The sequence below is a fragment of the Notamacropus eugenii genome, chromosome 6 (genome assembly GCF_028372415.1).
Source record: "Notamacropus eugenii isolate mMacEug1 chromosome 6, mMacEug1.pri_v2, whole genome shotgun sequence".
Classification (NCBI taxonomy): Eukaryota; Metazoa; Chordata; class Mammalia; order Diprotodontia; family Macropodidae; genus Notamacropus; species Notamacropus eugenii.
The window spans coordinates 51907327-51921160 of NC_092877.1; the positions used below are offsets into that span (position 1 = coordinate 51907327).

Below are 13834 nucleotides of genomic sequence, written 5' to 3' on the forward strand. Positions count from 1 at the left end.
CAAAAGTATGCCATGTGTTTTAACCCATATTTAAAAAGAAGTACAGCATTCACCTAAATTCAAAGCAACCTTTAAGATTGTTCATGCCAGCAATCCCACTTTCTACAATCAAAATTATCAAAGAGCTTTGAAAAATCACCTTGGAATAATACTATGCAGTAAGAAATGTTGACTATAATGAATATAAAGAATAGCAAATGTAAACTGATGCAGAGTGAAATACGCAGAACCAAGAAAACAATATACACAATGACTAAGGAAAGAACAACCAGACAAAATAAAGTGGTGCTATAATAATGATCACACGCTATGAAGAGTGAAGAAAAAAGAAGGCACTCCCTCCTTCCCCTCCCGTCTTGAACGACCCCACAAATGGCTGTTTTGCTGCAGGACAGGGCTATAGGTACGGAAGACAGTGTGGCTTTTCTGATCTACTGGTTAGTTTTGCGGAACTATTTTCCCTTTATTTTTTTGTTCTTTATTATCAGAGATGGCTTTCTTTTAGGTAGGGGGAGGGATACATTGGGAAATGTAAGTGATATAAAAATAGAAAATATTCATATATATTTACTTAATTAAATTAAATATTAAATTAAATGAATTAATATATAAATTATTATTAAATTAAATTAAAAATTATGTTTAAAATTTAAAAAAAATTAAAATAAAAACCCCCCCCTCAGACAAGTGATTTTCTCAAAGTTTAAGTCAGGTTTTAAGCTACATTTTCTCTATTGCAGTAAAAAAAGGTGCTGTCTTTTGTTCTTTTTGAAAAAAGAATCTTAAGGAAAAGGAAACATAATAATTTAAATTAACAAAGAACCATCTCACTGTTGTCCTGTGGCAAAGAGATATGAATGGAAATATAAAAATTTTAAAGGCTCCCAATACAGGAATGTAGCCAGTCTTATTTTCTTTGACTCTCCAAAATACTTCATTAACTAAGATAAAAAGAACATGAATATGATTGTGAAGTTCCATAAATATTTAGCTGGCCTTTGTATTTTTTTCCAGAAGCATGTTCGTCCTATGACTGGTCTGAAAAACTATATTTACCAATTTATTTATTAGCTGCACCTGCCATAGCTGCAACATCTGTTTGAGAGGCTTAAGGAAACTCTTTGGAAAAATATCTTTCCTTCCACATTAGCAAACACAGTGAAGTGAACGATACTGCATATTATTTTATGGGAGGGGGTAGGAAAGAAAAGGAGCCCTGATTCTGAATAAACTCATAGACTTTATTTTCAGGGATTCTTCCCAAATCTTAAAAATATGCACCAATTCCATGTTAAGACAAACTACCAATTTCCACAGTTACCTGAAGTTGGTGTCAACTGATGCCATGATCACATATCTTTATAATATGATCCTTTTCTGCAGTAAGGAGAGAGAAAGTCCTTGCCTACTGAATCCGAACTACCTGAACCATAACTATCTGAATCGCCAGGCGTGCTAGCTGCCTTCTTCATCTATCTCCTTTCACTAATGAGACATGGTCAGGAACAAAGCAGTCTAGTCGGGACAAAGTTATCCCACTCTATCTCCTCATAGTCCCCATTCCTCTAATTTTACAATAACAGATGCAAAAAAAAAAAAAAGCTTAATTTCACTGCATTTGCCTTGTAGCTAGTAAAGTCTGAATGATTTTCCCATAGGTTCTATACAATTCTATGTCTCTATTTATTGGCCTTGAAAATGTTAATCTAGTCAAGCCATAAACATTTAGAAAACACCTATTACGTGCCAGACACTGTGGTTACAAAGATGAAAAACCAGTCTCTCTCCTGAAGGAGCTTACATTCTATCAATATATCTATATATCTATATGTATATATACATATCTATATATGTATATAGATATATATATGCAAAATAGATTCAAAACAGATACAATAGAGGGGGGAAGGACCCTTGTAGTTGAGAGACCAGGAAAGGTCTTGTACAGAAGGATACTGGGGCAATTTTGAAGGAAATAAGGGATTCTAAGAGGCTGTAGGTGAGGAGCATACTCCAGACAAGTACAAATACATGGTGATGGGAAAGGATGCAATATGGCCAGTTTGTCTGGACCTTAGTGTACAAGAAGAAGAATAGTGCACAACAAGGAGGTAAAGGTAGTTTGAGGGCAGGTTGTGAAGGGTTTAAAAGCCATATTAGGGAATCTATGACTGATTTCAAAGGAATACAGAGCTATTTGAGTTTATTAAGCAAGAGAGTAATGTTCCCTGAATTCAAATTTGGCCTCCAACACTTACTAGCTGTGTTATTTCACCCTGTTTGCCTCAGTTTCCTCTTCTGTAGAATGAGCTGGAGAAGGAATTGGCAAACCAGGCCAGTATGTGCCAAGAAAATTCCCCAAATGAGACATGAAGAGATGGAAAAGACTGAAATGACTGACCAACAATAAGGCGTGGTCACACTTGACTTCAGAAAGGTGACTTGGCCAGCTGTGTGACGGACAGGTTAGAGAGGCAAGGACACCAGGCAGGAGTCTACTGTTGTAGTCCACACGAGAGGTAAGGAAGTCCTGAACCAAGATGCTAGTCATGTAAGAGAGAGAAGGGAACTCATGGGAGAGACGTGGATGTAGAAGCAAGAATGGGGAGGTAACTATATGTCTGAGCTGACACAGAGGGAAGCATGGGGAGGATGGCAAGGCTGCAAACTGGGATGGCCAGAGAGTCTAGTCCTCCACAGAAACAGGGTACCCAGAGGGGGAAGATTTTTTGAGGAAAGATAACAAGGTCTATTTTAGACATTGTGAATCTGAGATATTTATTGGATACCTAGTCTGAAATGTTCAATAGGTGTTGGAAAGGAGTTCAGGAGGGAGACTTGGCAGCTCAGGCTAGAGCACACATACACATATTTTGGAGCTTCCTGCAACACATACGTGTGTGTGTACATGTATATGTATACATATGTATGCACACATATATGGGAGTTATCTTCAAAGAGATGATGATTAAAACCTTGGAGCTGATGAAGTCACTGAGAAAGAAGGTGTAGGGACAAGAGAGGAGAGGAAAGGAAAGGGAAGTGAAGGGGAGTAGAAGAGAAGGGAGAGGGGAAGAGGAGAGGAGAGGAGAGGACAGAGTCTAGGGAGATACCCACAGTCAGAGTGTGAGATAATAATGATTAACCTGCACAGAAGCCCAAGAAGGAAGGGTCAGATAAGTGTGAGGCCAATGCCACAGAAACATGGAAAGGAGAGAGCATCAAGAAGGCAAGGTGGTCAACGGTGACAAATACTACAGAGAGGGAGGAGGACTAAGAGAAGGCCATCAGATTTGGCAAATGAGTGATTTAAAACAGAATAATTTCCACTGATTCTCTCTAGTACAATTTATCCTGAATCCCTACAGTGTCTATGCCAGCACCATGATTCAGTGTATTTGTACTTCCTGAGTGTTCCATGCAGTTTCAACAGGGGATCTTGAACCTGTAATTTTGGACAATTCCACATTGTTCTTTTGGCTCTGGGACTGGACTCTTTTTGGGACCCCTGATATAGATTCCTGTTTGTCTCTAATTTTGTTCTCTGGGCAGCCTGCAAACTGATTCTACCTGTGCTCCACCCTATGTCCCACACTGGAAGCATGTGAGGACTCTGCCTGTTAGGCACAGCTTTGTATAGCCATGCTCCAGTGCTTTCCTGAAGTCACTCTCCACCTTTGTCATAAAACATCAAGCACTCCATTTTCAAGACACAATAATGATGACAAAATAGCCATATTGTAAAAGGCCTTTTATTCCCTACATCACACTAGATTACTCCCATGATTTAAAAAAGTGGTGATAACTCATCTTTTGGGGTGTATTTGGGTGTTGTGTAAAGAAAATTAGACAAAGACTCAAGAACCCTAGGTTCTAAATCTGGCTGTATTACTAATGAGCTGTGTGACTTGGTGCAAGTCACTTAACTTTTCTATTCCTTATTACCTTCATCTCTTAAATGGGGATAATAATATTTGCCCTACTTACTTCAAAAAGTTGTTGAAAAGATTAAACATTAAAATATAAGTGCTCTTTGAAAGGCACAAAATTCTATGCAAAATATAGTTATTATTTAATATCACCTTAAAACAATCCTGGCTTCTTATACACCATCTTGCCAGATTTCCTCAAAACGATTTGACTTTTCCAAGGCACCAAATGAAATAGTAAAACCTCCCAAATATTGTCTAATACTTACCAAACAATGGCTAATCTTGGAATTGTAAACATTAATGCTGGTTCATAGTCATCAATCATGTCTTGAGTGAGATATCCAAGCTTTAGAGCTCTAGTCAATTAAAAAAAGGAAATTATTAATAACTTGTTACTTTTTCAGCTAATTATATACAAATGAACAGTCAGAAAACTTTCAATTTCAAGAAAAAGGGGAAAAAAATGAAGTGATGGCTGCCATTTTTTTTTCCAATTCATTGGCCCAGATACAAAACTCTTCCCACCCAGCTACCTCAACCAAATTACGAGGAAAAATATACCTTAGACAAGGCACTAATATTATGGCATATACTTAGCTCCCCATTTTCCTTGGTGATGTCTCTGTTAATAACTGATACCTTATAGCTTTATCTCTGGCTCCACAATCCCTGGTAATATCACTGGCAACACTTAAAACCTTTTAAATTTTGATTGGGAGGGGAACCACAGAAGGCTCCTTTACTTCTTAAACCAGCTCATCAATGCAAGAAAGTTTTGCAAATAAGTCAAGACTTTGAGAAAGCAACTTTCTGCTGTCAAAGCAGTGTTATATTATTGAATCCAGAATATAGTCCCTGAGGAGTAATGAATGAATGAAAAGCCCTATATTAATCTTTGGGGGTACAAACAGAAAAAGCTAGACAGTCTCTGCTCTCTAGTGATCAAGTTCTAAATGGGACAGCCATCACATAGAAGCAGAATCAGTTTCACAACAGATGAAAAGGTCCTGAAGTCTCAAAAGGTCTGGTATCAGGAGTGGATGACAAAGTCCAGGGTTGGCAGGGATGTAATCTGTACCCCTTTCTCCACTTACACAATGACTACAGCCTAGGCCATTATCCCCTCCAGCCAGGGTTACTGCACTAGCTTCCTAATTAGTTTCTTTCATTCCTGTCTTTCCTCCCTCTAATCTTTATTCACATAGTTGCTAAAATATCCTTCCTAGAGTACAAATCTGACTAAGTAATTCCCAGCCCTAACCTTCACTGGTTCCCTACTGCCTCAAGGATAAAATATGAATTTCTCAGCTGGACATTTAAAGCCCTCTACAATCTGGCTCCTGTCTACCTTCCCCAACTCATCTCACATTTCTTTTCAAACCTTTCATATTTCTTTTCATACCTTTTATAAAGTTCCAGTGAACATAATCCAAATTTAAGATTCCATTTTTGGTCTCTGTGCCTTCCTAGAATCTGTTCCCAACATCTACAATGCCCCTTCCTAGAATCCTTTTCTTCATTCAAGCCTCACCCACCATATCCATAAAGTCTTTCCTGATACACCCCGGGCCCTACCTTGCACTGTAAATATTCTCTTCCTACTCAAATGACATCCTTTTTCCTTATGTAAGGTTACAGTTTATACTCCCTGTCCATTTCCCCTGAAACTTACCCTGACAGAATACAGGCTCCCTAAAAGGAATGGTCATTTCACTTTTGTCTGTCTCCACTATTCTATACATATCAGGTGCTTAATAAACATTGCCAAACTAAACTGAATCAATGACAGGGATCCCTGAAGTACTGAATGCTAAATTTAATCTTATTAGCTTCAACCCATCCTTCCAGCCTGTTTCAGTTTTTGCTGATAACTGCTGACTCCATTAAACTGTGTTTACCTTTCTCTGTATCTTTGATATTTAGCCGTTTCTGCCACATAGTAAGTATGTAATAAGTGCTTGTTGACTGACTGGCTGACAATTTATATGTACTTAAATAATTTAACAAGAAAAATATTCAAAATTTTCAACACTGACCTAACTTGGTTCTAAGTAGCTAAAAGTAATGACTCTGGGTCCTCATAATCCACTGAAAAGCAGAATTGCCCCATTCCTCTCCACCACCTCACCCCTCAGGAAATGATATTTCATAACCACCAGTTACTTGTTAATTCTATGCAAGATTAAAATGCAGGAAACAAAAAACATAATGAATTAGTTACTTATATGTTGCATTCTTACCTCTCCACTGTTTCGCAAAAGAGCACGATTACCTCCTGTTGTACATAATATTCTTTTGGCGACTTTACGGGTACCATGGCTGAGACATAACTAAAAAGATAACAAAGTGTTATGTTTTAATTATAAAATACTGTAATTTTGTCTCTCCAAACAGTGTGAAATCTTTGATTAAAACCAAATAAATAGATAAACATTTTAATTATAACACCCCCCTTTCGGGTGGGCAACTGTACAAACGCAGCAATTTTTTAATGAGAGTAAAAATGAAAATCATTCATAACTATAGTTGCTTAGTTACTGAAGGAAATGACAGATCTATTGACTGTTTTCTAAGTAATAATGTTTTGGAATATTAATTTTGGTTTGAGTTCACTAGAATTGCTTATTTGTCTTCATGCTGCAGAGTGCTTCATTTTCTCTCATTTCTAACAAGAAAATAATTAGAAATGAGAATTATAATACTGTGATTCCTATGAAAATTTTAAGTCAGGTTAAACAGGACTATTTTTTATTTAATCTGTCTCCTCAAAGAATTGCCCCTTTTTTGATGGCTGCATGCACTCCCTACCTCCAAAGTGCATTTATGGTTTCAATCTGTGCTTTATGCTCTCTATATTTTAGAATTTGTTGGGGAAGGAAAGGAAATCCAAGCAAAGTAAGGCATAAACTCTAGGTTTTCAGGAAGCAGATTTTCAAAGGGTTCACAGATGGGACTACATGGAAGTCCATACAAGAGAGAGGAAAAGCTCTCAAGAAATCCTGAAGACAAGTAAAATTTACTCAGTAAGAAAAGGAAAGGAGAAGTCTGAAGAGAGTTGAAGCAATTATACAAGAAATCGGCAGGTAGATTTTTAATATATTTCTGTGCCATGTTTTTATATCACATATATTTCTAAATATTTCTCCTCATCTAAACCTATCCACAGAACTAATTCTCAGTAACAATGATTAAAAAAGAAGGAAATAGTATCAAACTCAATCAACATATTGACTGTGTTAGTACATCCTTAATCACCTATCTCTACAATAAAGGGGGAGAAGTATTTTTTCTCAACACTTTTTTAGGACTTCAGAGTAGTCATTTTAGTTGTGCAGCATTCAGTTTCAGGGTTTTGTTCCGTTTTGTTGTTCCTCTTACATTAACAGTCATCAGGTATACTGTTTTACTGGTTCTGATTATTTAATTTTGTATTAGTTCACATAAGTCTTCAGATGTTTCTGGGAATTTATCACACTCATTGCTTCTTATGGTACAATACTATCACACTATTCCTCAATCTACAGACATTTTTTTTCTTTAACATTCTTTGCTGCTTTGGTGTAGCTGGGGCCTTTTCTGTTGTTCTACCCTTGTGGAATCAGAAATCAGAAATGGGATCACTAAGTCAAAAATTACGGAAATTTTAGTCTATTTTGCAGCTTAATTCCACACTAGTTTTTAGAATGGTTGAAATAACTGATAATTCCAGTATTTTAGTGTACCGGTCTTCTCAAAGTTCCTCCAACACTGATTTCTTACATATTTTGTCATCCTTATAATTTGCTGAGTACAATGTGAAACCTCAGAGTTTTGACTTACATTTCTCTTACTATTAGTGACTTGGAGAAAACTTTCATAAGGTTAATAGTTTGCAATTCTTTTGAGAAACTTTGTTCACAAACTTTTTTGCACAAAAGTGAAAAACACGTTTGCCATGAGAAGTGCCTCTTTATGTGATGTGTTCATGTTAATTCTGTACATATCTTAGAAATTAGTAACAGTCATATTTGACATGCAAGCTTTTCCCCACCTGAAACTTTTCCTTCTTTTTCCTAAATGATTTCATTTTGTTTATAAAAAATCTATCCAATTTCACGTAGTCAAAATCACCTACTTTGTATTTTGCAGCGTCCTGCAGCCCTCATTGGATTAATAATTCTTGCTCTAGTCAAAGTTTCATTGCTTTGAAAGGTACTCAATTTTCATCATTTATCATCTTTTTCATGGCATGACCATTCACATTCATGTCCCATATTCATTTTGAGCCTACTGTGACATGTCATATAGATAGACAGATAGCTTTTTTAAACCTAAATTTCTGCTAAAATACTTTTCAGCTTTCCCAGCAGTTCTTATCACACCGGGAGTTCTTTTCCAAATATTTTGTGTCCTCAGATTAATACAGCACTAGGTGATGGCTGCTAATCCAGTTTGTTTCACTCACTCGTTTGTCTTTTTTCTACATTTTTGTACATGGTACATACTGTGTTTATAGTAGGAATGTTTTGATACTATCAGTGATGCTATTAGGACCTTAATCCAGACATTTTTAATTGAACTGATTGTACAAGGTAGTTTGGGAGCCATGTGCATATATCACAATCACAAAATTTGTCAGTGTCCTTGAAATCATTCAGTCTTACAGGAAAAAGTGTACTCAAATTATTCCAGAAAAGCAATCACCTTCAATCACCTTCTTTATATGAAATTTCAGTAAAGACTTTTGCTTTGAGCTAACTATGTCAACTGGCTATTAAATGTGAATGTATCAATGGAGACTCATAAGTCATAGACGTAGTAGTAGGAACCCATAGTGTACTTTGGACCTGGTACAGTTCCTCCCTAGAACCAGGGACTCAACTTGCAAGGGCAGGTAGGAGAGCAGTAGGTTGAAGGGAAAAAAAAGATATTTCAGGTAGGTGGGATAATAGGATTAAGGAATGGAGGCAGCCATGAACACTGTATCTGAAGGGTAGGAAGGCTGGTTCACATTTTACTATTCAAAGCTGAGCACCTCCATGTAATCTTGTGAGACGACTCCCATGCTCTCTACTCTTGGGACTCTTAGCACTTAAAACTTTGTGACTCACTCTCTTGAACTGCTTTTGATTCTTGAATTTGTGTTCTGTTTTTTTGACCCCTGAGCTCCTTGAAGGCAAATAATTTGTCTTAGACTTCTCTTATACTTTTCCAAACTTAGAACCAAACATAAGAGATAAACCTTTAACAATCCATGAAGGAAAAAATCAAGGAGATGAAGAGCTACTGTTCAGATTGTGATATACATTTGGATGAAGAGACCATATTGAGAGTCCATTAGTATGCTTACTGTACACAGCCACGGCAGTTGGGTAGTGCTTAGGTTCAGAATTGAATAAGAGGAAGAAAACAGGCTAATTTTCCTTGAGAAAATTGTGTAGCATTTTTAAAAATTTCAAGTTGGTCCTTGAAACAAAAACATATTCTCTTAATACTAATATCCTTTCCTGTAATGCTATAGGACTATGGATCACAGGATGACATAACTTCAGAAGAAGCAAAACTGTGGGTGACTCAAAGCACAACTAAGAAGCTCATAGCAATTATGAAGAACTGTAATGTATTTATAAGGATGACATGCATGTAAGAAGTAGTAGAAAAAAATAGCATCTCTGATTAAGAACTTAAGCAACTAGAATAACAGTTTTCACGTTGGATCATGCTTTAATAATAATGACAATACCACCTAAATTCAGTGCTATCAAACTACAAAACAAGGCAAAAATAACAATATTTGCAGAAAAAATTCTAGAATATCAAGGGACACAACAAAAATAAGATAGGAATGAAATGGAAACAGCACACCTCAAATTCTAGATATCACAATACATTATAAAGTGGTAATAATCAAAACCATTTGGTATTGGTAAAGAAAAAAAAACAACAACACTAAAAAGATATATCGATAGAACAAAGTAGAAAAAAATCAGAAATAATCTACTCTTCTATAAACTTGAAAACTTACAATACCCAGGCAAGAAGTTTCTATTTAACAAAAATTACTGGAAAAACTAGAAAGCAGTGTGGAAGAAACAGTTAAAGATCTTACATCATACATTAAACTCAAACTGGTTATATACATGTTCATAATATTAAAGGTCACACACACAAAAAAAGTCAGAAGAGAAGCACATCAAGTATCTTTCATAGCTATGACTAAGAACTGAATTTTAAATCAAACAAAGGATAGAGGTAATTACAAAAGACAAAGTAGATTATTTTAATCACATGAAATTGAAAGGCTTTTGTGTGAACCAAATTAAGGCAACTAGGATAAGAAGGGAAGTGACTGAGAAAAAATTTTTTTCTACCATATATCTCTAATAAAGATGTATTATTAAGATATGTAGGTAACTAACAGAAATACATAAGGCCAAAAAGTGGCTAAATATTAATAAATAGTTTTTAAAGAAGAATATCAAACTATTAACAACTATGCTAAAGAATACACCAAATGACTAATAATATGAGAAAGACAAACCAAAACAATTCTGAGACTTCACCTTACACCTCATGGTTTGGCAATGATAGTTAAGGGCTGAAGGCAAGGCAGGCATAACTAATTCACTATTGGGAGAGCTATGAACTAGTATGACCATTCTGGAAATCATTTTATAATTATGTTGAGAAAATGACTAAAATATTTATCAAAAATAAACCAATCCAAAAAAAAAAAATAAACCAATCCACAAGTATTCATTAAGTACCTATTAACAATGCTTCTGGAGGTACAAGTATCGAGGAAGGAATAATCTCTACTTGCAATGAGCTTAATCCTAATGAGGGGACACAACATTTACATATAAAAATATATACTGTTAAAGTAAAAGCATATACAAAATAGTTCATTACAAGACAGTTTGGGAGGGAGTACACTAGCAGTTGGAAGGGTTGAGGAAAGGCTTCATGTAGAAGACGGTGTCTGCGTTGCATCTTAAAAGAGGAGTGAAGCTTTATAAAGCAGAGGCAAGGAGGGAGTGCATTCCAAGCATTAGGGACAGACATGGAAAATGGAGATGGGAAATGAAAAGTGTGTAGGAGGAAGGAAGAGAAGGCCAGTTTGGCTGTATTGAAGAGTGTAGGAGAGTGGCAATGTTCAATGAGAGTAAAAAGATAGGTTGGGTCCAGGAATAACAGAAGATCTTAAAAACTAACCAAAGGAATTTAGTTTATCCTAGAGCTAAACATAGAGCCAAGGACATAAATGATAAAAATAAAAGCCCATGTTCACCAAAATATTTAACAGAATTTTTCATAGTTGCAAAGAACTAGAAACAAGTAGATATCCATCAAATGGATAATGGTTAAGTAAATTATGGTACATAAATCTAGGGGAATATTAACATGCAGTAAGAAATAATAAGTAGGAAAAATAAAAAGAAATACGAGAAGGTTGCAATAAAAATAAAAATGGAAAAAAATACACACTGAAGACAACAATGTAAATGGGAAGGACAACCACAAAAGAAGTGAAACTGAATGCTGTAAAATTATAATGACCAGAAAAAACATGAGAGGTCACATTCCTCCCTTCTTAGCTGAAGTAAGGAATTACAGTTGCAGAATATTACTGACAATGTTAGACTTTTTTTGATATGCTGGCCAGTTGTGCTGCACTGTGGTTTTTTTTCCCTTTTTATTCTTTGTTATAAGAGATGGATCTCTGGGGGCATGGGGACAGTGGGAAATACGTGTCAAGTAAAAACAACAGACAAAGCTGCATTTTTTCCCCCAAATATATATCATCCAGGAGATACATGGTTAGAAAAGGAGGTAGGTTAGTTATGCAGTGACAAAAGATGGACAGCCAAAATTTTATACTGCACTTAATGTTAAAAGACCTAAACTCCAGAGCAAGAATTCTTAATATGGAGTCCATAAACTTGGTTTTTTAACATTTTGATAAAATTTCAATATTTCCTTCATGAATTTAAAAGCATTCTGAAAAATGATCTGAGTCTAGCTTCAGTACACTGTCAAAGGAAATTAGGGCACAAAAAAGGTTAGGAACTGTTCCCCTAAAGGAAGGCCTCCTGCATATTGGGTAAATAAAAGAATATGGACAAGATTTGCACATAGTGAGAAGGGGATAGGAATCTGACATGCTCTGATGAAGGAAACACATTGATGAGATCATGAATCCACTGAAACATAACAAGTGCTTAATAAGTGCTTGATTAAATGATTGGTTTCACACACTGGGATTTGCCCACAACTAGAACAGTCTTCACCATGTAATTAACTTATGGATGCTCAATTTGCTATAAGAATCAATCTTTCCGCATAGGAAATAAATATAAACCTCAAAGCTTTGAAAATTTAGTTATAGTCATAGAAAAATAACAAGAAAGCTATACTTGTGAACGTTTGTTGCAAGAATTTGTAGCATTTAAAATTTACCTCAACTCAAATTCAGCAAACAGGACATCAAAATGTTTGAGAGACTCTTTCATTTTTTCAGTATAAATGTTTAAATCTCTTAAGGCTTGGTCCCGAATGAGGTTTCTAAGTTCTTCCAAGCTACGCGTCAGATCCTTGGCTAGTGGCCTCATAGCCATGCTTTCTATTTCACGATTCATGATAATTGAACCTGCAGACAAGCACTGTTAAAATGGGAGAGATGAGAAAGTTAGAGTTTAAACTACAAATATAAGTTTGTCATATAAATTTCCTTAGTTACGACTGCCCAAATAGACAAAAGTAGATCACAATACATTTTGTTGGCCCTCTGATTCTCATTATTTAGAAAACATCAGGAATTACAGCAAAACAAAGACTGCTTCTAAGAAAATATTTTGTCAAATTGGAAAAAAAGGGCTTAAAATTAATTTGCTTTTCCCTACATGATTTTTAAGTTCCTGTTTTTGTGAGTTACTTATCTAGCATGCAGCAAGTGCTGAAAAAAACTGTAATTCTAGCAATTTTACAACCGTTTGTTGTACTAGAATACAGTATAAAGATATTCCCATGAGAGCATTCTCTTTTCCTATGCCAGTCAAACAAATTTTCACCAATGTGTAAAGATAGAGATATAAACAAAACTAGGGCAATGTCTTGCCATCTTTAATGTAATCTATTTAACAGGGTTCCAAGAAACCTCTCCAATCCCCTTTCCCTCAGACCATGGTCAAAGTTTTCCAGTTCATTTGCTTACTGTGCTGAACATAAATTGAAAGAGGGCAAATAAGTGGTATAGTGGATAGAGCACCAGAATATCTGAGTTCAAATCCAACCTCAGGCACTTACTAGCTGTGTGACTTTGGGCTAGTCACTTAACCCTGTTTGCCTCAGTTTCTTCATCTGTAAAATGAGTTGGAGAAGAAAATGGCAAACCAGTCCAGTGTCTCTGCCGAGAAAACCCCAAATGGGGTCACAAAGAGACAGAACTGAAATGACTCGATGACAGCATCAACAAATGGGGATGATAACAACACCTACCTCCCAGGGTTATTGTGAGGGTCAAATGAGATAACATTTGTGAAGTACTTACCACAGTAACTTTGCACAGACAAGGCACTATATAAATCTTAGCTACTATTACTACTGAAAGAACCAATAAGTACTAGAGGAGAGGGGAACCTTCTGAAGAAAGACAGGTGGGTAATTTTTTTTTTTTAAATAGAAGATATAAAGCTGATTTCCACTCACAGTCTCAATGCCATCAGTAAGAATCAGATTGTTTAAAAATTAGATTAGATCAGGGATTCTTAACTTGTCTTGTGTAATGGACCCTTTTGGCAGTCTGGTGAAGTCTATGTACCCCTTCTCAGAATAATATCTTAAATGTAGAAAATAAAATACATAGGAAACCATTTATATTGAAATATGGTTATCAATTACTTTTAAATGAATTCACAGTCCCT

General features: G+C 35.8%; 1 protein-coding gene across 8 annotated transcripts in view; it reads right to left on the reverse strand.

Annotated features, from left to right (window-relative positions):
* Positions 1 to 13834, reverse strand: part of ZFYVE28 (zinc finger FYVE-type containing 28) — a 199205-nt gene that overhangs the window by 107397 nt on the left and 77974 nt on the right. For all 8 annotated transcript variants that reach the window (XR_011969423.1, XR_011969422.1, XM_072620033.1 and 5 more), the window contains exons 4-6: positions 12372 to 12574; positions 6173 to 6262; positions 4199 to 4288 (exon numbers count right to left, since the gene is read on the reverse strand). Coding sequence is in view for 6 of the 8 variants with exons in the window: in XM_072620033.1 (XP_072476134.1) it covers positions 4199 to 4288; positions 6173 to 6262; positions 12372 to 12574 (383 nt within the window). In the remaining 2 variants the exon portion in view is untranslated. The remainder of the gene's footprint in view (positions 1 to 4198; positions 4289 to 6172; positions 6263 to 12371; positions 12575 to 13834) is intronic.